Source organism: Staurois parvus, unplaced genomic scaffold (genome assembly GCF_062004578.1).
Source record: "Staurois parvus isolate SC_StPar_1 unplaced genomic scaffold, SC_StPar_1.0 ptg000014l, whole genome shotgun sequence".
Lineage (NCBI taxonomy): Eukaryota > Metazoa > Chordata > Amphibia > Anura > Ranidae > Staurois > Staurois parvus.
Window position 1 is genome coordinate 4,045,810 of NW_028317810.1, and position 23,119 is coordinate 4,068,928.

At 41.8% G+C, this 23,119-nt stretch overlaps 1 protein-coding gene across 1 annotated transcript in view; it reads right to left on the bottom strand.

Moving 5' to 3' along the window:
• TMEM116 (transmembrane protein 116) overlaps positions 1-17,303 on the bottom strand; it is a 76,959-nt gene extending 59,656 nt beyond the window's left edge. The window contains exon 1 of the mRNA XM_089676907.1: positions 17,116-17,303. Within this exon, the coding sequence (XP_089533033.1) occupies positions 17,116-17,184 (69 nt within the window). The 5' untranslated portion in view covers positions 17,185-17,303. The remainder of the gene's footprint in view (positions 1-17,115) is intronic.
• Between the last annotated feature and the right edge of the window lie 5,816 nt (positions 17,304-23,119).

Sequence of the window (23,119 nt, forward strand, 5' to 3'; positions counted from 1 at the left end):
CTACGTCCACTGCCCTACTGACCACGTCCACCGCTCCAACTGACCATGTCAACTGTCTCCAACTGCATTTCTGAAAAAGTCTACTGTTATACTGACACCATCCACTGCTCTACTGACTGGCACTATTAACAGTCCTACTGACACAAGTGGCGGTACTACCAGGGTTGCAAAGGTCGCACTGACCATCGGGTCCTGGTGCTCCGCCACCAATGGGGGGGGGGGGGTGTTAGGATGGCAGGAAGGCTTGCTGCAGAATGTGTGAAAGGGTCCTGCTGTGGAACCATAATACAGAGTCCCACTGCAGGACTGTAATAAAGGACCCCTTAACAGGAGTAAAGAGGAAAGGATCCTGGCCCAGGGTCAGGAGGGTTCTTGATGGTTTCTTGCACCGGGGCTCTGAAGGTTCTAGTTATGCCTCTGCCACCAGCGATCTTGGCTCTTCTTCTACGACTGCACCATAGCAAGCATTTGTTACGGGGGCAGACATGACACAACTTGCATATAAAATCAGCAGGCTATATCCACTAGATCCACTGATCATTTTTTGCGTGCGGTTTACTAACTCACTTATTCAAAGACACCCCATGTCATAATGGTGTATGTCCATTTATTTTAGGTAACTGGATGAGACTAAGTACAAATGCTAGAATATAGCATTATATATTACCTGTCTGTCATCATGTTTGATGAAAGTTCACCCTATAGTAGGGCTCCTGGCATTAATTCTTATCCACCCTTCCAGGTGTATGGAATAGTATGTTCCCAGTTAGTTGCTGTTGTTCCTCCTGCTGACACCTAGATCTCTCTCTCTCTCTCTATATATATATATATATACAGTGGGGCAAAAAAGTATTTAGTCAGCCACCAATTGTTCAGGTTCTCTCACTTAAAAAGATGAGAGAGGCCTGTAATTGGCATCATAGGTAGACCTCAACTATGAGAGACAAAATGAGAAAAAAAATCCAGACAATCACATTGGCTGATTTGGAAAGAATTTATTTGCAAATTATGGTGGAAAATAAGTATTTGGTCACCTACAAACAAGTAAGATTTCTGGCTCTCACAGACCTGTACCTTCTTCTTTAAGAGGCTCCTCTGTCCTGCACTCATTACCTGTATCAATGGCACCTGTTTGGAGTGTGACTGTTTGAGGTTGTGGACAGGTGTCTTTTATACTGATAACAAGTTCAAACTCCAATATGGTGAAGACCAAAGAGCTGTTGAAGGACACCAGAAACAAAATTGTAGACCTGCACCAGGCTGGGAAGACTGAATCTGCAATAGGCAAGCAGCTTGGTGTGAACAAATCAACTGTGGGAGCAATAATTAGAAAATGGAAGACATACAAAACCACTGATAATCTCCCTCAATCTGGGACTCCACGCAAGATCTCACCCCGTGGGGTCAAAATGATCACAAGAACGGTGAGCAAAAATCCCAGGATCACACGGGGGGACCTAGTGAATGACCTGCAGAGAGCTGAGACCAACGTAACAAAGACTACCATCAGTAACACACTACGCCGCCAGGGACTCAGATCCTGCAGTGCCAGACGTGTCCCCCTGCTTAAGCCAGTACATGTCCGGGCCCGTCTGAAGTTTGCTAGAGAGCATTTGGATGATCCAGAAGAGGATTGGGAGAATGTCATATGGTCAGATGAAACCAAAATAGAACTGCTTGGTAGAAACACAACTCGTTGTGTTTGGAGGAGAGAGAATGCTGAGTTGCATCCAAAGAACTTCATACCTACTGTGAAGCATGGGGGTGGCAACATCATGCTTTGGGGCTGTTTCTCCGCAAAGGGACCAGGACGACTGATCCATGTACAGGACAGAATGAATGGGGCCATGTATCGTGAGATTTTGAGTGCAAATCTCCTTCCATCAGCAAGGGCATTGAAGATGAAACGTGGCTGGGTCTTCCAACATGACAATGATCCCAAACATACCACCCGGGCAACGAAGGAGTGGCTTCGTAAGAAGCATTTCAAGGTCCTGGAGTGGCCTAGCCAGTCTCCAGATCTCAACCCCATAGAAAACCTTTGGAGGGAGTTTAAAGTCCGTGTTGCCCAGCGACAGCCCCAAAACATCACTACTCTAGAGGAGATCTGCATGGAGGAATGGGCCAACATACCAGCAACAGTGTGTGCCAACCTTGTGAAGACTTACAGGAAACGTTTGACTTCTGTCATTGCCAACAAAGGATATATAACAAAGTATTGAGATGAACTTTTGATATTGACCAAATACTTATTTTCCACCATAATTTGCAAATAAATTCTTTCCAAATCAGCCAATGTGATTGTCTGGATTTGTTTTCTCATTTTGTCTCTCATAGTTGAGGTCTACCTATGATGCCAATTGCAGGCCTCTCTCATCTTTTTAAGTGGGAGAACTTGCACAATTGGTGGCTGACTAAATACTTTTTTGCCCCACTGTATATATATATTCTATGTATCCTAGCAATGGCCTTCTTTGATCCAGTGTGGTAAATGTGTATTATTATCATTATACAGGATTTATATAGCACCAACAGTTTGCTCAGCGTTTTAGCGCTGTAGGTCAGCTTAGTATGTGTGAACAAGCCCAAAATCAACTCCACTAAGTATACAGTATAGACGTAGGTCACTTTTCATTATACATCCACGAAATGCATACACAAGTGTTGTACTGTATATATGAAAAGAGAAGGGTGACAATTCAGTTGCTGCCTAATGCAGGCCATAGTTGTGTTCACAATCTCCCGATTTTTCGTCCGATAAACAAAATAATGGTTGGTCTGAAAGCCAACGTTACCACTAACTATTACAAAAATCGGCAGATAAAGCCTTGAAAATCCTACCCTCTAATGGGAAATGATGTCATTTTGTGACCTTTGCGGCGCTACCTCTCTTCGTAACCTGACGGAAGTACACATCAGCAGCGTGTCGTTCGTACGAATTTTCGCTATTTATTTGATGAAAATGCCGCCAAAAAAAAACTCAAGACAAAAACTGGCCGTTTTAATACTCGGTCTGTTATCAGTGGAGGAGGAAAAACAAAAAAAAAAACCAAGGAAGAGCAAAGTTTGGTCCAAAGACTGGCTTCTCCATTGTGCCATGTTCTCACACATGAACCTGCTTTCTAATTTAAAAGAAAATAATCCAGATGACTTCAAATATTATTTGTAAATGTCACAGCAGTCTTTTGTACCATTAAACAATATTTGTCTATAAATATATGTACACAATGTACACTTCACATTTTATATTGTAAAAAAAATAGTAATATTTTTATAAACATAATGAATCCAAATAAAAAAAAGATGTTTTGGATAATGACAAAATGTGTCAATAAAGCAGTGCTGCTTTAAAAGTATATATGGCTGGTGTTATTTAGATAAAGTTTAATAGATGATGATAATGAACATAAATTCATTCATTTGTGGGGTACTACAGCACAGTGCAAAAAACATAGAGGACGCATGTTCTTCTGTACATCACACACAAAGCTATTAACACAGAAATACATGAAATAATGTTTGGTTTACATGCTAGAACTTTTTAACATTTTTTCCGGAAAACAAATTTCGTTCGTGAGAAAATTCACAAATGCAAATGCGCATTCATTTTTTGTTTAGATAATCGTACGTTTTTGACCATCAATGAGTTGAAAATCGGTCGTTTACCAAACATTTTCCAGCATGACCGATAATCCAAAAAACCAAAAAATACGAAAAATGGACGACAAATTGCCCCACACACGGCTTGAATATCGGATATATTTTTCTGTCGGCCGAAAAATCTTGAGATTTTCAGCCCATCTAGGGCCTGCATTAGGCAGCGCAGTGTTGGGCACGCCCTTAGTCCTTATCTTTGCCTCACTGGTCTTCAATACAGCATAGGCTATTGATGTCAGCAGACAAGAAAGCTGTGCAACTTGTTTTGACAGAAACTTGCTTACAATCCAAAAAGAAAAACCGTTTAATACTCTTTAGTTATACAATAATCTAATATTTTTATGCTCCAGGTAACAATGAGTTTTCCTGTTTCTCAAAAATAAGACCTTAGTAAAGTCAATGCAATATATCCAGCCACAAAGAAAACAAAATATAAAAGTAAAAGACTGTAAACAATGTTACTATTGCATAGCAAACAAAGACAATTAGAAACATTCTAAAGACAAATATAGTCTAGCAGTCATAACCAAATCCAATGGAAAATGGGAAATAACTCCAGCAGAAAATATAGAAGATAACTGCTGCCAGAACAAATAGTTGTGGGCTGATTCATGAAAACTGGAGAACAAATGCAAAAAAAACCCCTGATGATCCAATCAATCAGTATTCTTCTATGAGTTTGCCAGAAAAAGACAAAAAAGACAATTTTGTGCTCATTTTCTTTTCTGTTTTTATGAAGCAGTCTCTAGTTCCTGCAGCATGTCCCCAGTCTCCAACCACTGCTGTAGCTGTAGCTAAGGGGTGTCTAACCTGCGGCCCAAGGCGGCTATGAATACAGCCCAACACAAAACTGTAAACTTACTTAAAAATGTTGATTTTTTTTAATGTTTTGTAAAAATGCATTTACACTTAGCAAACACTTGTGGCTGAAGAATAATTTGACAGTGTTTCTTTACTGGACTTGTATAAGTTTTCTCTTCCCAGAGAAAAATCTCACTCTTCACAATCACGCCTCATTCAAGTGATCAGTTTTTGGCAGCACCTATATTTCTGTGCAACTATTTTTAACCCCTTCACGCCTAAGGGTAAAACAAATCTTAAAGCACAATTTTGCAAAGTTGACATGTGTTAGTAAAACCGTCCATATCATCACAACTACTTTGTACATCCAGGTGGATTATACCTTGTTTTTTTCAGGACAAATTGGGCTTTCATTTAGTAGTAAATGGTAATGGATATCTCCTGATTTTATTATCAATGGAAAACTGGCCCAAAATAGTAAAAAGAAATATATATTTTTTTAATTTAGCTTTGCGTTTCTTGTTACTACCATAACCTACCGCCAAATAACAACCCAAAATAAACTTTCCAGCTTTTGAAGATTGCAGTGATACCATGCATGTGTATGTTATTTGTTGTTTGTACAGCCCAGAAACAATAGTGCGCATTTTGTTTTTGTTTTTTTACCTAAAACACACTGACACCAATTTAAAAAAAAAAAATACTGACCTTTGACCCCAACCTTTGACCCTGACCTTGACCCAAACACTAACCCTGGCAATGAACTAGATCAAACCTTGAGTACCATTTTGAGTTTCTGCCAGGGGCGGACTGACCATTTGGGAACTCAGGCACTGCCCGAGGGCCCGAGGGCCCAGGGTCAGTAGGGGGCCCCATGAGATGCCCCTGGTAACTTTGATAGGCTTTTTTTTGGGTGTAGTTTGATTGTGGGCGAGGACACAGGGGCCCCATGATCACCTGTTGCCCCATGAGTTGTCAGTCCTCCCCTGGTTGCTGCAATGAAATTTCAGCACAATGGACTATCCTGCTGCATAATTTTTTCACTGTGATTTTCGGGGTGTCTGAATTCAGTCTTCTGTAGGTTGATAATTTTCATTTCCATCAAACAATGGGGCATCCTTATGTTCCTAACACATTACCCAGTCCATATCAATATAGATATCCAGCATGATATTTTTCCCCATTGAGATCTGATGTGTTTTCAAAGTGTTCCTTTAATTTTTTTGAGCAGTGTATATTTTCTGAAAGCAGAGGTCCAGTGGTCAAAGTATTATTACTGCTTATTCAGAATATTCATAATTTAATGTGCATGATCTGACCACTGATCTGATCTGATCACTTTAAAGTATATCCATAGCCCATTTTTTTTTTCTTTGGATAGCTTGGATAGTTTTCGATAACGTGGAGAAAAGTTGGAGAGATTTCCCCTAAAGCCAACCACAGACAGATTGAATTTTGGCCAGTTCAGCAGGAACAGGCCGAATTTCAATCCATCTACAGGTCATCTTCAGTACAACCAGGCTGTCGGATTTTTTTCATATGAAAGCTGCCAGCAGTGATCATTGTATTCTGATGGCGGGGAAATCTCCCACTGTCACAATACAATAACATGCGTTAGATTCCCCCATCAGCACTGACAGTGCATAATCTAGGGCCAGAATACCGTTCTGTTCTAGTAAAAAACGTTTTCTCCAACACAACCATATCCGATTGTCTCTTGGAGATCAGGAAGGAATTTTTTTCTCTGCAGGAGCAAATTGGATCATGCTTTGCTGGGTTTTTTTCCTTCCTCTGGATCAACTGTGGGTATAGGATTATAACTTTTTTTTTTAATGGTTGAACTGGATGGACTTTTGTCTTTTTTTCAGCCAGACTAACCATGTACCTATGTAACCTCAAGGCTGCCCGTAGACATGAGTTTATAACTGCACAATCTATTTTCAGACAAATCAGGTGACAATCTAATGTTTATGGAAAGCCCACAACCCCAGTCACTGTCTATTGGAACAGTGACTGGGAGCTTGTTAAAAAACGTGCCATGATCGCTATTGTTGCACCAGATATAATGACTTCATCTTCTTCCCTGCCTCCACTAATATGAACAGGTATAATTGGCTGAGTGGCTGTTTCTGTCCTGCTCATGTCTCATTTGAACCTGAGGGCGTTCAGATTTTGTTAGCTCAGTGGACTTCTATTCCATGTCTATGTACACTTCTATAGGAGGCCATAGGTTCCTCTGTGTAAATGGGCTGGGTTCCACCTACTATGATCTCTCTTTTTTGGTTTTTCCATTTCAGGAAGTCATTCCACTTGCTGAGATTATTACCATAATGAATATACAAAGAATCCCCCTGCGCTCCACAGAACCTAGTGACCAAAAGTTAGCTGCTATCACCTATTCTTTATACCTCAAGATATGTGCAAACAAATTATATTTATGATGAAGCGCTCAACTTATATAAAAGTGAAAATGTTCTCCTTCCAAAATAATAATAAATTATTCCAAATATAAAAACTAAATAGTCATCAATCTATACAAGATATCTAGTGCAAACTCCCCACACACAAATTATACGCCCCCTGGTGGTATAGTGATAATCAACTAATGCCTCTTGAACTGTGCAAAGTGATACATATATCCAATTATATAAAAAATCAATTATATAAAAAATCAATTCAAAATTATTTGTGATGCCACACTGTGCAAAAATAATAAAAGTGTTCAATGACTTCACTCCATGCTGCAATTGTGCTCTTCGTGATATTCTTGATGTGACTCCCCTCAATAATAGCCAAAGTGCCCCCTCACCTTCCACATTCGACCCTTGCGGGTCACAAAGCTTTATATATGTAATATATCTTTGCCAGGTTTTTCATCCTCCACTGCCTCCACCGACTTAATCAAGATCCTCCTCCAGGCAATGAGTTCCACTCAAATAACTTCCCTCACAATACGGACTCAAACACATATGCAAGAAAAAACAGACCTCCATAGTGCAACAATATCCTCCAACACAGAGAAGCAGTTTCCCATGTGCTATGGGTATACTCAGGTGTACAAAGATGGCGTCCGAACCCGGAACCGGAAGTACGTCACCCCTATGACCGGAAATACGTCGACGCGTTGCGCCACGATCACGTGGCTTCTTCAGGATTTGAACCTGAGGGCGTTCAGATTTTGTTAGCTCAGTGGACTTCTATTCCATGTCTATGTATACTTCTATAGGAGGCCATAGGTTCCTCTGTGTAAATGGACTGGGAGCAGGTGTTTTCAAATTGTCATTTCTGGTATATAATACAAAAATCACTGTGCTTCTGTACGATGTTTAGTAAAAAATCTTATAAATTGAACTTTAGTCAAAAAAATTAACTTTTATGAATGATTAACCTAACAGAATTACAGGAAGTGCACAACTCAAGTAATAACTGATCTCAGATATAACAGAAACAAATTAATACAGCTCTTAAAAGAGAAGTGTGGGATTTAGAAAAACAAACATTCATACTCATCTATGTGGATGCAGCATTGGTCCCCTGCTGGCTCTAAGACTGAGAACTGAGCGATCAAAGACCGCTGATCACTCAGCTCTCAGACTTCAGTGAACAGAGAGTGGTGACTGTCTGCTCTGCCCCTCCAGTGCTCACTGGAACAATGGGTTGTGCAGGAGGCAGGAGCGGCTGGCTCAGGCTGTCAGTGGCACGCTGAAAGAATGAGCCAGCTGCCAGTCGGGCATCTGGGTGGATCCCAATATTAACTATTTCAATTCGCTGCCCTCCTGCCCAGGCCAATTTTCAGCTTTCAGCACTGTCATACTTTGACAATTGCGCGGTCATGCAACACTGTACCCAAACAAAATTTTTAGCATTTTTTTTGAGAAAGATTTAGCTTTTTTTTGGTATTTAATCACCACTCTTTTTTTTAAGTTTTTGCTTAACAAAAAAACCCTGAACATTTTGGAAAACAGTTTTCTTAGCTCCTGTTTTAAAACGTTTCAAATAAGTAATTTTTCTCCTTCACTGATGAGGCTGCACTGATGGGCACTGATGAGGTGGCACTGATGAGGAGCTACCAATGAGGCTGCACTGATAGGGGGCACTGATGAGGAGGAACTGATAGGCAGCACTGATGGGCAATGATAGGCACTGATGAGGCTGCACTAATAATCAGGGCACTGATGATCAGTGCCCTGATTATCAGTGTAAATGTGCCCTGTTTGAATTGCTGTTTACTGGCTCTCCTCTCCTCGCGCTGTGAAAGCACGTGAGGATGAGACTGCTGGCAAGTCTGTTTACTGTGTGATAGGACACAGCTGATCACATGGTAAAAGGTGGCTTTGATTGGCCCTTTACTGCGATCTGTGATCAGCTGTGTCAGAAGGATGCAGCAATCACAGAGAACGCCAAGTGTGCACCACAGGGGGTGCTTGGGGGCCGTGCTTCTGGGAGGATGTCTATAGATGCCCTTCCAAAACTTGATGACCGCACTGTAGCCATTTTTTGGTTATGGTGTGGTCAGGAAGAGGTTAAAGTCAGAGTCTGGACCGACAGTGTCGCCAGCCAACAGTAAACTAAGTGCACTCCTTTGACCCACAGAAGTAGGGTCAGTAGAGTTTTGGCCCTACCTCTCCCATATATATATATATATATATATATATATAGTTGTGCTGCAGTGCAGAAAGTATGCTGTTATATGGCGAGAGTGGAGTAGCAGTTAGTTGTACTCATCTCCTTCCACTGTCCAGGTAAAGGGTGGGGAGAAGGCCTGTATATGGTACTGAATGGTAGCAGGAAAAGATCATCTCCCCTCCCCTACCAGACAGGGCTCTGCTGTTTGGCAGAGCTGTGCAAATCTCAGAACTGGATGAGAAGAAATACAAACGCTTTAGCAGGTAAAACAGCTCCTTTACACATATTTCACCTGTGTGTACAGCTGCTTGGCTGGAGTTCAGCTTTAACCAAAATGGGTCATCAAAGCAAAATAGTTTTCTATGAAGCAGTTGGATTCCAGGCACCCTTGCTAGGTCCACCTGTGAATCTTTTGGTAAACACAGTAAAAGACCACAAATAAATGAGGATGTCCTCCTGCGCTTTATATGGATGTGATCCCTATAATTATAGCTGCTGCCACTCAACTTACACCAATAAGTGTTAAATGTACATACATAAATTAGTGAAGCGCTATATCAACCTAAATCATAATCGTAGATAAATTCATGCTAATTGTGCCACTTGTGTAAACATAATAGCGCTCAGTGATAAATGACCCATAAACAGGAATATATCCTTATTGTGAAACTATTACACAAAAATAAAGTGAATATATTACCAGTGATATAAAATATCATGTGCAAAAAACAATATATTCAATCCTAATAATCATTCAATATATTACCATATAAATGTGAATCAAAAATACAAAAAAAATCCATGAATGATCAAAATGTAAAGTCCATGCAAGTGAAACTGTGTTAAAAGGTGATCTTCACTCTGGTGAATAAATCCTCAAATGGCAGCAATGCCTGCTCACCTCCACACAATGACCCACACAGGGCCAAAAGGCTAATAATTTCCTCTGTACCAGATCCTCATAAATATGCTCCTAATCCAGGGACCACAAGGTAAATGGAGACTCCTCCCCCAGCGTATCTATTCCGCTCCACCTCCACTCAATGGCATATAAGTGAGACACAAAAAGATCCTTCCATAGTGCAATGATGTTTATTGGAAGTAGATATAGAATAAAATTGCACTCACATGTATTCCCCAATACATCAGCCTGTCACCACATCCCATGGGTGTACTGCATGGAACCTGGGGAAACCAATATGGCTGCTGCGTCTGGACATGCGTCACCTCGTGATCGGAAATGGCATACCGACGCGTTGCGTCACGTGCATCGTGACTTCATCAGGGTTGAACCTGGGGGAGGAGTCTCCATCATTGGTGTCATTAGACCCCATTGTTGCTGTCATTGGGTGGAACTATGCCCCATCATATATGTCAATGGTAGGATTTTGCCTCATCATTGGTGTCATTAGGAGGAATTGTGTCTTTTCATTGGTGTCAGTGAATTAAATAGTGTCCCAAGGGCCAGATAAAAGCAAGCAAAGGGCTGCATTCGGCTCCTGGGCCGCAGTTTGGAGACCACTGTTAAACAGGACAGAAAATTAATCACAATAGATGATCGTTAATGGCAGATGTTATTAGTATGGTCAGCCAGGGTCACTGGGGCTGATTTTCTCAAGTGATTGATGCTGTTCACTCAGCAAATGTCACTTTGAATGTCCAATCATGTGTGATGGGAATTCAAAAATCAGGATATTTGCTAGGGCATGTTTGGTTGATTGACATGAACATAGCTTTATTTTATTTACTAAATTCAATGAACATTTGCTTTGCTAAGTAGACAGTCTTTACTCCTTTAGTAAATCAACTGAGCATTCACATTGTTAGGTAGACAGTCTTTACTCCTTTAGTAAATAATCTGAACATTCACTTTGTTAGGTAGACAGTCTTTACTACTGTAGCAATAATCTGAACATTCACTTCGCTAGGTAGACAGCCGCTAATTCTTCAGTAAGTCAACTAACTTTACCTTGTTAGGAAAGTAGTCTTTATTGCCGGCACGCTCCAGATGAGTGGCTAGCAACTTCATGTCTGCTCTGACAGCTACTGCTGTCACACTACACAATTAAGTGAATGTCCATTTGATTTATGGAGTGCAGACAGTCTTTACTACTTTAGTAAATCAACTGAACTTTCACTTTGCTAGATAGACAGTCTCTACTCATTTGGTAAGTCAATGGAACACTCACTTTGCCAAGTAGAGATCTGCGCTCCTTTAGCCCTAGGTCACACTTGTGCGGGCCACGCGGCCTGCGTTTGCATGGGTATGGCAGCCCATTCATTTGAATAAGCTGCCGTGCCTGCATTTTCTGCAAAAAAAAAAGGTGCATTAAAAACGCAGCTACAGGGAAATCACATGGTCATTTTGACCATGCAATTTGCCTGCGGCTCCCACACCTGCAAATATGCTACGGGCTAAGATGTGTGAGGGTGCCATTCATTCTGAATGGCAGCCCCACGCATCCCCTAAGAGCAGTGCAATTTGGCTGTGGGTGGTTGCGAGTGTGGGAACAGATGCAATTCCCGCACCCGGAACCAGCCTGAACAGTGTGAACAAGGACTTAGTAAATCAACTGAACATTCACCTTGTCAGGTAGACAGTCTCCGCTCCTGTAGTAAGTCAACTGAACTTTCACCTTGCCAGGTCATCGGTCTGCTCTCCTTTAGTAAATCAACTAAACATTCACCTTGTCAGGTAGACAATCTCCGCTCCTTTGGTAAATCAACTGAACTTTCACCTTGCCAGGTCATCAGTCTCCTGTCCTTCTCTCCTTTAGTAAATCAATTAAACATTCACCTTGTCAGGTAGACAGTCTCCGCTCCTGTAGTAAGTCAACTGAACTTTCACCTTGCCAGGTCAACAGTCTCCTCTCCTTTAGTAAATCAACTAAACATTCTCCTTGTCAGGTAGACAATCTCTGCTCCTTTGGTAAATCAACTGAACTTTCACCTTGCCAGGTCAACAGTCTCCTCTCCTTTAGTAAATCAACTAAACATTCACCTTGCCAGGTAGACAATCTCCGCTCCTTTGGTAAATCAACTGAACTCTCACCTTGCCAGGTCAACAGTCTCTACTCCTTTAGTAAATCAAACACACTATGACATCTGTATACAATCAGCTACATCACTAGTACAACCGGTCAGAGCAATTAAAGGAGAAGTACAGCCGAAGCTCTGTGGATCACAGTAGAGCAGTTCATTCTGCACTTCTGTATCCGTTTGACGCTGACAGCAGGCTAAAGCCCCCTGTCAGCTGACGTGACTCAGCCAATCCAGGCTGTCGGGATCCACCCCAGAGTCTGGAGCAGCACATGGCTCAGCCTCTCAGTGATGCGCTGATTGCCTGAGCCAGCCACTGCCTCCCCCTCCACAGCCCAGCAATCCACCGCCTTCTGCTCACAGCGGCTGTGAGAATCCAGTGATCAGGGGTCATGTGATTGCTGAGTTCTCACACTTAGAGCCGGCGGGGGACAAATGCAGCACAGGACCGATCCACCTTAGGTAATTATTAAAAAAAAAAAACGAAGCCCCATACTTGTCTTTTAATAATTTTTTGAAAAAAAACGATAAAAAATTAACTTGAGTCATTGGGGCTGATTAGCGAAATGAGTGGAAGCAATTCACTTGGGAGGTGTATGTTTACTTTACCAATTATATGTTACTGAATAAGCTGAAACCCAATGCACAATCATGCACTGTACTAGAAAACATCATTGATTGCATTCCCTAGTGAAAGTAAATACAACTTCACTTTTTTTTTTATTTATTAAGCTTTGTTCTTGAAACAGATAAGAAATGTCTACATACCAGGCAATAAACTTCCATTGCTGAGTACAGCGTGGATTCGTCAGTAATTGGGGTTGGGTCAAATAAGGTAAAATACGCATATCATACAAAATTGGATCAATAATATAGTCTGCTGGGGATGATGCTGTAATTAGACCATCAACCCCAAATTTGATGAAACTTCTACAGGGAGACCCTATTAGACAAAGTGCATGAACATAGTGGCTAAATGATTATCACTTCCGCCTGGCAGTACTAGGGTCGTTGGTTCAAATTCCACCCACAGCAACACCTGCTTGGAGTTTGCATGTTTTCCCTGTGCCTGCGTGGGTTTCCTTGAAGTACTCCAGTTTCCTCCCACATTCCAAAGACATGCTGGTAGGTTATTTGGGTCCTGTCTAAATTGGCCCTAGTATGTGTATATATGAATGTTCCTTACACCCCTTGAGAATTATGGACTGATGTGAATGTAAAATACTGTATATATGTAAAGTGCTACGTAAAACTAGGTGAAGTACAACTGGGGGAATCAATGGTGGAGAAGGATCTGTGAGTTCTGGTAGATCACAAGCTTAATAATGGCATTCAATGCCAATCTGCGGTTTCTAAAGTGAGCAAAATCCTCTCTTGTATTAGAAGAGGTATAGACTCCAGAGAGAGAGATATCATATTACCCCGGTACAAATCATTAGTAACACCTCATCTGGAATATGCAGTTCAGTTTTGAGCACCAATTCACAAAAAGAACATTGGGGAACTGGAGAAAGTGCAGAGAAAGGCAACCAAAGTGATACAAGAGATGGAGGAGCTCAGCTATGAGGAAAGATTAGAGGAACTGAATTTATTCTCTCTTGATTAGAGGAGATTAAGGGGGGATATGATCAACATGTATAAATACATCAGTGGTTCATATAGTGAACTCGGTGTAGAGCTATTCACCCTGAGGTCATCACAGAGGACAAGGGGGCACTCTTTACGTCTGGAGGAAAAGAAATGTAATCTCCAAACACGGAAAGGATTCTTCAGTGAGAGCTGTGAAAATGTGGAATAGACTCCCTCAAGAGTTGGTTCTGGCCAGCTCAGTGGATTGCTTTAAAAAAGTCCTGGATTCTTTCTTAGATACACAGAATATAACTGGATACTAACATTTTGTAGGTAAAGTTGATCCAGGGAATAACTGATTGCCTCTCGGGGGATCAGGAAGGAATTTTTAACCTGCAGGAGAAAATTGGATCATGCTTTGTTTTTTTCTGCCTTCCTCTGGATCAACTGTGGGTATAGGATTATAATTTTTTTTTTTTTTAATGGTTGAACTGGATGGACTTTTGACTTTTTTTCAGCCAGACTAACTATGTAACTGACGGCGCTATACTGTATAAGTAATTTAAATAAATAAATAATGAACATAGCTTCAACCTTGTTTGCCTCCATTCACTCTGAAAAAATGAATATATACAGTTTGCAATGTCCAAATCCTCTACTCCTATAGTAGATCCACCCTATTGACAGCTGGGCAAAATTATTTTCATCACCAGCACATAACAAGTCAGAGCAAGGATTTTTCAGTTTAAGGCTTCTTGCACACTGGAAGTTTTACAGCTGCTCCCTGCTGTCTCTAAACTCCCCTGCATGTTATCCTATGTGTTCATGTTCATGTACACATAGGATGTTAGCAGCATTTAGTGATAACAAAAACAAAACACTGCCAGAGCGTCCTGGAGTAGCAGCGTTTTGGCGTTTCAATGCGCGATAACGCTAGGCATGCGTTTACACGTGCATCAATGCTAGATGTGTCTAGTGTTTGAGTACTAATGCATTCCAATGACTGGAATAAAATATTATTCTGGCCAATAGAATGCATAAAAGCTAGACATGCCTACATGCGCCTAAATGTGTGTGCAATGTGCGGCTTTTCAAATGTTTCCAAAGCAGCATTTTCCTGCCAGGAGTTCTAGCTTTCAGAGGGGCTTTTACAGACTCCCTGTGTGCCTGAAGCCAAAGGTCTAACGTGAACAGACGTTTGCAGGTGTAAAATATGACTAGTGTAAAATCCCCAGCATTTTTCTGGTAGAGGTGCTGCAGATGGAGCCATGAAATGAAGAGCTGTACACCCCTGTACTTGTGCTTCTGTGCGCCCCATCTGCAGCACCTTGGATGTGGGAAAACTGCAGGAAATTTACACTGGGAATACTTTACGTCTTCAAATGTCCGTGTGCACGAGTCCAAAATGTGCAAAACTGGAGCTGTACATGTTACTTTTTAATGGCTCCATGCACACTAGCGTTTTTTTAAGCTCCTAGAAGCTGTTATTAGCATTTTTTCTGCTCCTAGAAGCTAAATATTGTTATCCTATGTGCCCATGCACACTATTTTAGGCTAGTAGCATTTTTCAAGCTTTAGCCTGGGTTCACATATGTGCAGTGCAGTATATCGCATGTGAATCACACCGCATTCCTGTGCAAATCACATGCAATTTGTGTACGGTGTGACTGGAGCCATACATTTTGTATGGCTCTATTTGCACCACACCTGCACCAAAAAATGTGCAGGACCCTTTTTTGGGTGTGCACTAGAATCGGATCGCATAAGTATTCACACCTATGCGATCTGATTCTGCACATCGCTCTGCATTTTGTGGACCGCTTTCGGGGTGTTGTTAACTTAACATACACACCCGCAGCGGTTTGCATAAATGGGGTGCGATTCTGATGCGGTGCGGAATTCGCACTGAAAACTCTGCGGATTCCGCATCGCATCAGTGTGAACCAGGGCTCAATGTTTAGGAGCAGCAAAATAGAGTTTCTGGGGGGGGGGGGGGGGGGTTCTAAAGAAAAAAACGCTAAACACTTTGAGACTCCATACACACTAGCATTTTTTTAAGCTCCTAGAAGCTGTTATTAGCAATTTTTTTCTGAAGCTAGAAGCTAAATAGTGTTATCCTATGTGTCCATGCACACTGCTTTAGGCTAGTAACGTTTTTTGAGCTTCAGTGTCTAGGAGCACACAAAAATTGTTTTTTGTTTTTTTTTTATTATATCTTTTATTCATTTTTTACTACAAAAATCAAACAATTAAAAAATATTCAAAGTTTTCACATAAATTTACTTATTCCCTTCCCCTCTCACCGTCTTTCCGCCCCTCCCCATTAAATTTCCCCCTGCCCATATTCCATTTTCTTTACTTCTAATCAGAAAAAAATTGTTTTTGTAGAGTTTTTTTGGAGCATTTTTCCAGCAGAAAAAAATGCTAAACGCTCCTAAATGCTCCTAAATGCTACTAAATGGTACTAAAATGCTCCTAAAACACACTTTTTATTACTATTTTATGACTATTTTATCCAAAGTTTTTTCCAGTGTTTTTTTAGCTAAAAAAAAAAATGAAAAAATGCTAGTGTGCATGGAGCCTTAAGCACTCGTAAACACTACTAAAACGCTCCTAACAGTCTTTTTATAGCTTTTTTTCTACAAGTACACACATGTACATGAAATGCTAAAAAAACACTATTACCAGCTGTTTTTGAGCTTAAAAAAATGCTAGACTGCATGAAGCCCATTGTGTTGGATTAAAAAAACCTGTCCCATCTACAGTCAGCCAACAATATAAAAAGTCTAGGCTGCATCCAGAATAGTAATGAATGTATTGTCTACACTGCAGTAGAAACACAATTTCAGTAAAAATAAGAAATCGAATACCTTAAAAATGGGGTTAGCACCAGGGGCGGACTGACCATTTGGAAACTCGGGCACTGCCTGAGGGACCGGGGTCAGTAGGGGGCCCCATGAGATGCCCCTGGTACCTTTTTCATAGGCTTTTTTGAGTTTGGACAAGGACATAGGGGCCCCATGATCCCCTATTGCCCGGGGGCCCCATGAGTTGTCAGTCCGCCCTTGGTTAGCACTGTATTGCAGCACTGGGGTCCTTAGTTCAAATCCTGGTCAGGATGCTATCTGCATGGAGTTTGCATGGTCTCCCTGTGCTTGCATGGGTTTCTTCCCACACTCTACTCTAGAAGGTTGATAAGCTATTGTCTAAAATTGGCCCTAGAATGTGAGATAGGGAACTTAGATTGTAAGCTCTTTGATCAGAGATATGAACATCAGATATGAATGTGCAGCATGTAAATTGTCAGTAAAAAAAAAGTGTGTGTTTTTTGAATTGTTTTTAGAAATTGTCTAGAAATGAATCATGATTGTTGGTTGTAGATGTAGAAGGGATAGTTGTATAGAGGAGTCTGTATGTACTCACCCCATGTATGTGATCTGCTAGGGTAGCATTGATTAACAGGCAGTAATTGTCTTCCATAGTATAATCCATGGGTGCTGGGTGAGCTCTCCTCTATAGAGTCCAGCGGGAGTTGTCACCCATCCTGGGGCAGATCGGAGCTGACAGTTCCTGCACAGAGGCAATGCGATCAGTCCATGCAGAGGGAGGCTGCCGCTTTTATATGACAGGAGGGGCTGAACAAGGGAAGTCCCTGAGAACAGACAGGAGTCAGGTCAGCGGGATCGGGACAGACACGGGGCACACACCGTCATCACACCTGTCACGTATATAATTGTATCTCTATATGTATGTATAGAGCCAGGATCTGCTCGGCTGTTTCTGTTCCCTTTACTGTCTGTGTGTCCAGGACCCCTATGGTAATGTGTCTGAATGTTCACTTCCCTGTCTGATCTTATCTGTGGTCAGTGACAGAAAGGTGTTAGGAACTTTAGTTGTCAACTTTCCTCTAATTGTACATACTGTATATACAAGTACACAAATGTAGCACCTTGAAGACCAAGCGTTTTCTGGCACTTTTTGTTTACATCAGTATTTCTTGCTAGAAAATGACTTCTAACCAGAGGCGTCCCTAGGCAGGTGTGGGGGGTGCGCCGCACTGGGTGACACCTATTGCACAGGGTGACACCGGCCCCGCTCCACGAAAAAGCAGGTTTTAAAGTAAGCCAATGATCCCTGCAGGATGTATCGGATCTGCTGATTGAGCATAATGGATCGGACTCCCATCCATTATGCTCCCCAATCCACAGATCCAATCCATCCTGCAGGGATCGTCAACTTGCAACCTATACGGGGTTAACTAATATCTCCACGAGCTCCACGAAAAGGTATGTTTTAAAGCAAGCTGATGATCCCAGCAAAATGGATCGGATCTGTGGATTGAGCTTAATGGATCGGAGTCCAATCTGCGGATTGCGGAGCATAATGGATCGGACTAAAACTTAGCTTTTCGTGGAGCTCGTGGAGAGATCAGTTAACCCCGTATAGGTTGCAAGCCGACGATCCCCGCAGGATGGATCGGATCGGCAGATTGCGGAGCATAATGGATAGGACTCTGATCCATTATGCTCAATTCGCAGATCCTATCCATCCTGCGGGGATTGTCGGAGGGAGTATCACCAAGTGTTATTGCATCGGGTGACACCAACCCTAGGGACGCCCCTGCTTCTAACCCCCAAACATTATATATTTTTTAGCAAAGACCCTAGAGAATGAAATGGCGATCGTTGCAATTTTTTTATGTCACATGGTATTTGCACAGTGGTTTTTCAAACGCAATTCTTTTGAAAAAAATACACTTTAATTAAAAAATAAACAATATATACCAGACTTTTTTTGTAAAATATAGAAGAGGATGTTAGGGCGATTAAATAGATACTTAACATGTCATTCTTTAAAATTGCACACACTCATGGATTGGCGACAAACTACAGTACTTACAAATCTCCATAGGCAACGGTTTAAAAGATTTTACAGGTTACCTGTTTAGAGTTACAGAGGAGGTCTTGGTCTTGCTCTAACGTTTGCTGTGATACCTCACATTTGTTCTGCGAATACCGTTTACATATGCGTGAGCGACCTATGTGTTCACTTCTGCGTGCGAGCACAGAGGGATGGGAGCTCTTTAAAAAAAATGTTTTTATTTTTTTTTTTTTACACTGTCCCCTTATTGTTTTTATCACTTTTATTCCTATACAAGAAATGTAAACATGCCATGTAATAGAAGTAAGCATGACAGGCCCTCTTTAAGGAGAGATCTGGAGTCAAAAAGACCCATAATCGCTCCTTTACATTTGAAAGCAAATGATCAAAAAAAAATTTTTCTTTTAAATTTTGCTTCAACCACTTCTGCGCTGCCCTATAGCAGAAATACTGCTACAGGGTGGCACAGGTGCACAAAATCACGTATGTATATGTGATTGTTCAGTTCCGGGTAGGGGCCGCGCCGCCATTCGCGACCTCAGCTGTCAATCACCAGGTCCCGGGCCGGTGATTCCTCGCCGCCACACGGTGATCGCCGGGGTATAAACAAAACCAATCTCTCCCTACGGCTCATGCACACTGCTTTGTATGGCTCTGCATAGCAGAGCCATACAAAGCAGTGTGCTTACAGTGTAAAGCACTCACACAACACACAGTAAAACAGCACACAGTTAACCCTTTGAACGGCCCAGATGTTAACCCCTTCTTGCCCAGTGCCATTAGTACAGTGTCAGTGCTTTTTATTAGCACTGATGACTGTACTGGTGTCACTGGGGATGTCAGTGACACCAAGTCAGTTCCCCCCAGTGTCAGAATGCCCTCTGTAAGTCACTGATCGCCGCCATTACTAGTAAAAAATAAATAAAAAATTCCAGTATATATACCACCATTTGAAAACGCTATAACGTTCAGGTAAACCAATTAATTTACACATATTGGGATTTTTTTTAACAAACACATGTAGCAGAATGCATTTTGGCCTAAATTTATGATGAAATTTGATTTTAAAAAAAAAATTTTACTGGACATGTTTAATAGCAAAAATTCAAAAATATAGTTTTTTTCTCAAAATTGTTGGTCTTTTTTTGTTTATAAAGCAAAATATAAAAAACACACAAGCAATCAAATACCATTTGAAAGAAAGCTCTATTTGTGGGGAAAAAAAGGATGTAAATTTCATTTTGGTGCAGCGTTGCATGACTGTGAAATTGTCAGTTAAAGTAACGCAGCGCCGTATTGCAAAAAATGGCCTGGTCAGGAAGGGGGGTAAATCCTCTGGAGGGCAAGGGGTTAAAAAATAAAAATTATCTACATCTGCCCCAGACCGGTAGTGATGTCATGATGTCGCTCTGGTCCTCCAAGGTCATAGAGACGATAGAGTCTCTCATTGCCTCTGTGACTAGCTCCAGCATTCTCCTCCTCGAGCACTCTCCTCCTCTTCCTCCAGCTTTTTCCTCCTCTCCCTCCAGCGCTCTCCTCCTCTCCCTCTAGCACTCTCCTCCTTTCCCTCCAGCACTATTCTCCTCTCCCTCTGGCACTCTCCCCCTCTACCTCCAGCATTCTCCTCCTATCCCTCCAGCACTATCCTCCTCTCCCTCCAGCACTCTCCACCTCTCCTTCCAGTGTTCTCCTCCTCTAGTGCTCTTTTCCTCTTCCTCTAGTGCTCTTCCCCTCTCCCTCTAGTGCTCTCCTTCTCTCCCAACAGCACTCTTCCCCGATCCCTCTGGCACTCTCCTCCTCTCCCTCCAGCCTTCTCATCCTCTCCCTCCAGTGCTCGCCTCCCCTCCCTCTTGCACTATTTTCCATTTTCCTCTACCTTTGGCACTCTCCCCTTCTCCCTTCAGTACTCTCCTCCTCATCCTCCAGTGCTCTCTTCCTCTCCCTCCAGCTCTCCCCTCCTCTCCTTCAAATGCTCTCCCCTCCTCTTCCTCTGGTACTTTCCTCCTCTTTCTCCAGCACTCTCCTCCTCTACATCCAACACTCTCTTCCTATCCCTTGAGCACTATCCTCCTCTTCCACCAGCAGTATCCTCTTCTTCATCTAGCATTATCCTCCTCTCGCTCCATCACTCTCCTCCTCTCCATCTAGTATTAACCTCCTCTCCCTCCAACACTCTCCTCCTCTCCCTCTGGTGTTCCACACTGTCCCTCAGAACCATTACATACAAGGCAGGGCTATTAACCCTGCATTGTACATGGAGGAGGCAAGAGAGTGACTGCATTCTGGAGAACCTTAAGGCCCTTGTAAAGCAGATGAGTGGGGCTGAGCTGGAAGCCATCTGCAGCACAGCCCCAATCAGCTACACCACATGAATGCTCTGGTGGGCTCTGAACAAATTACTGTATGCACTACTTTTTTTCGGTGCAACAGGTTGCAATGTAAACCACCACATTGCAATGATGCCTCAGCATGACATTTCAAAAAAGTTATGTAAAACAAAGGAAACAGTAAATGTGCTGGAATCAAAGTATCAGCATCAAGTCACAGAGTACACACCAGTGGCCATGCATTCTGCACTTTTAGCCCTTAGAATGGGTTTTTAGAAATTTGAATAACACCACTTATTTATTACATTTATATGGCACTAACAATTTACTCAGTTTTAGCCTTCAAGTAGCTTACAACCTAAGATCCCCACCTCCCTTGCACATACTAGGGCCAATTTACCTACCACCATATCTTCTGGCGTTTGGGATGAATCTGGAGTACCCAGAGGAAACCTATATGAGCACAAGGAGAACATGTAACAATTTACACACTGCATATCAGTCTCAGCCCTCAAAGAGCTTACAATCTAAGGTCTCTACCTCACATACACATACTAGGGCCAGTTTACCTATCACTAAGTATTTTAGAGTGTGTAAGGAATCCAGAGCACCCAGAGGAAACCCATATAAGCACAGGAAGAACATGCAAATTCCATGCAGGTAGTGTCCTGGGTGAGATTCACACAGGACCCCAGTGCTTTAAGGCAGAAGCACTAACCACTGAAACAAATGCTGTGGGTTATTATTGCAATCAATGACACCAATGCTTGCGGCCACTGACAACATTACTGGAGTTATTGTTGTGGCCATTGACATTAATGCTGTGGATTAATATTGCAGCAACTGACACCACTGCTGGGGTGATTATTGTGGCCACTGACACTAACACTGGGGGTTATTTTTGTTGCCACTGATAACAATGATGGGGGCTATTATTGCAGCCACTAACACCAATACTGAGGGCTATTATTGCAACCACTGACACCAAATCTGGGTGTTATTATTGTGGCCACGGACGCCTATGCTAAGGGTTATTAATGTGGCTACTGATACCAATGCTGAGGGCTATTATTTGAGCTACTGACACCAATGCTGGTTTTTTTTATTATGGCCAGTAACACCAAAGCTGGGGGAGAGGGCCATTGATGCAGGGGTTATTATTTTGGCTGCCTACATTAATGCTGGGGGTTTTTACTTTGGACAATGACACCAATGCTGGGAGTTATAATTGCAGTCACTGACACTAAAGATGGGGGTCATTATTTTGTCCACTGACACCAATGCTGGGGATTATTATTGCAGTCACTGACACCAATGCTGGGGTTATTATTATGGCCACTGATGCCTATGTTGGAGGTTATTATTGAGGCCACTGACACCAATGTTTTATATATATTGTTCAACAGCCAAAAAAAGATATAAATCCATTTTGTATGCACCAAATGCCTTTGCAAACCCATTTACTACCTTATAAATGTAGCACTGACATCATCACTGTGATGTACATAACCTGTGCAAATAGCAGAGAGACCTGTAGCCCGATACTGGGCGGCAGCTTTCCTCTTGCCAAATACTGGTTTCCTGCCTCTTCTGACAGTTAGACTATAGCTGTTGGAGCAGATGGGGACCACAGCTCGGCAGGAGTGCTGTTTCCTGCACTCACGATAGCTCCTTGAGTGGGGGATTGGGATGCGGGGGTCCTTCCAGAGAGCTGTTGCTTCCCTTGGGATCTATCAGTCCCAGCAGAGTGATGCACACCATGTTCCTGTTTCCCTACTAGCACAGAGCAGCAGCTGAAGTTGGCTGGGGGTCATTGTGGCTAGAGATGTGCATGATGGAAAAATTTGTTTTGTTTCGGATTCTTTCATTAAGTCGATAATCTATTCTATTTTATTTCTATTCTTTTATTTTCTATTTTATTCTTTTCTATTGTGTTCTGTTTTATTCTATGCTATTCTTTTCCATTCGCTAAAGAAGCTTAAGTAGGAATCCTCTTATTTCACTTTTATACCTTATTGTAGTAATTGCAATATATTTTCATTTCAAATTAATTTTCAAAGTCAAATTAATTTTCAAATTCAGATAATATGTTTTGTTATAATTTATTTTGGATTCGTTGAAATTCGTTACTATTGTGATTAGGAAATTTGAATACATCTGAATCTCCGAAAACCAGAAATGTTGTCTGAATTTCAGTTTGTAACAAAACAAACCACACA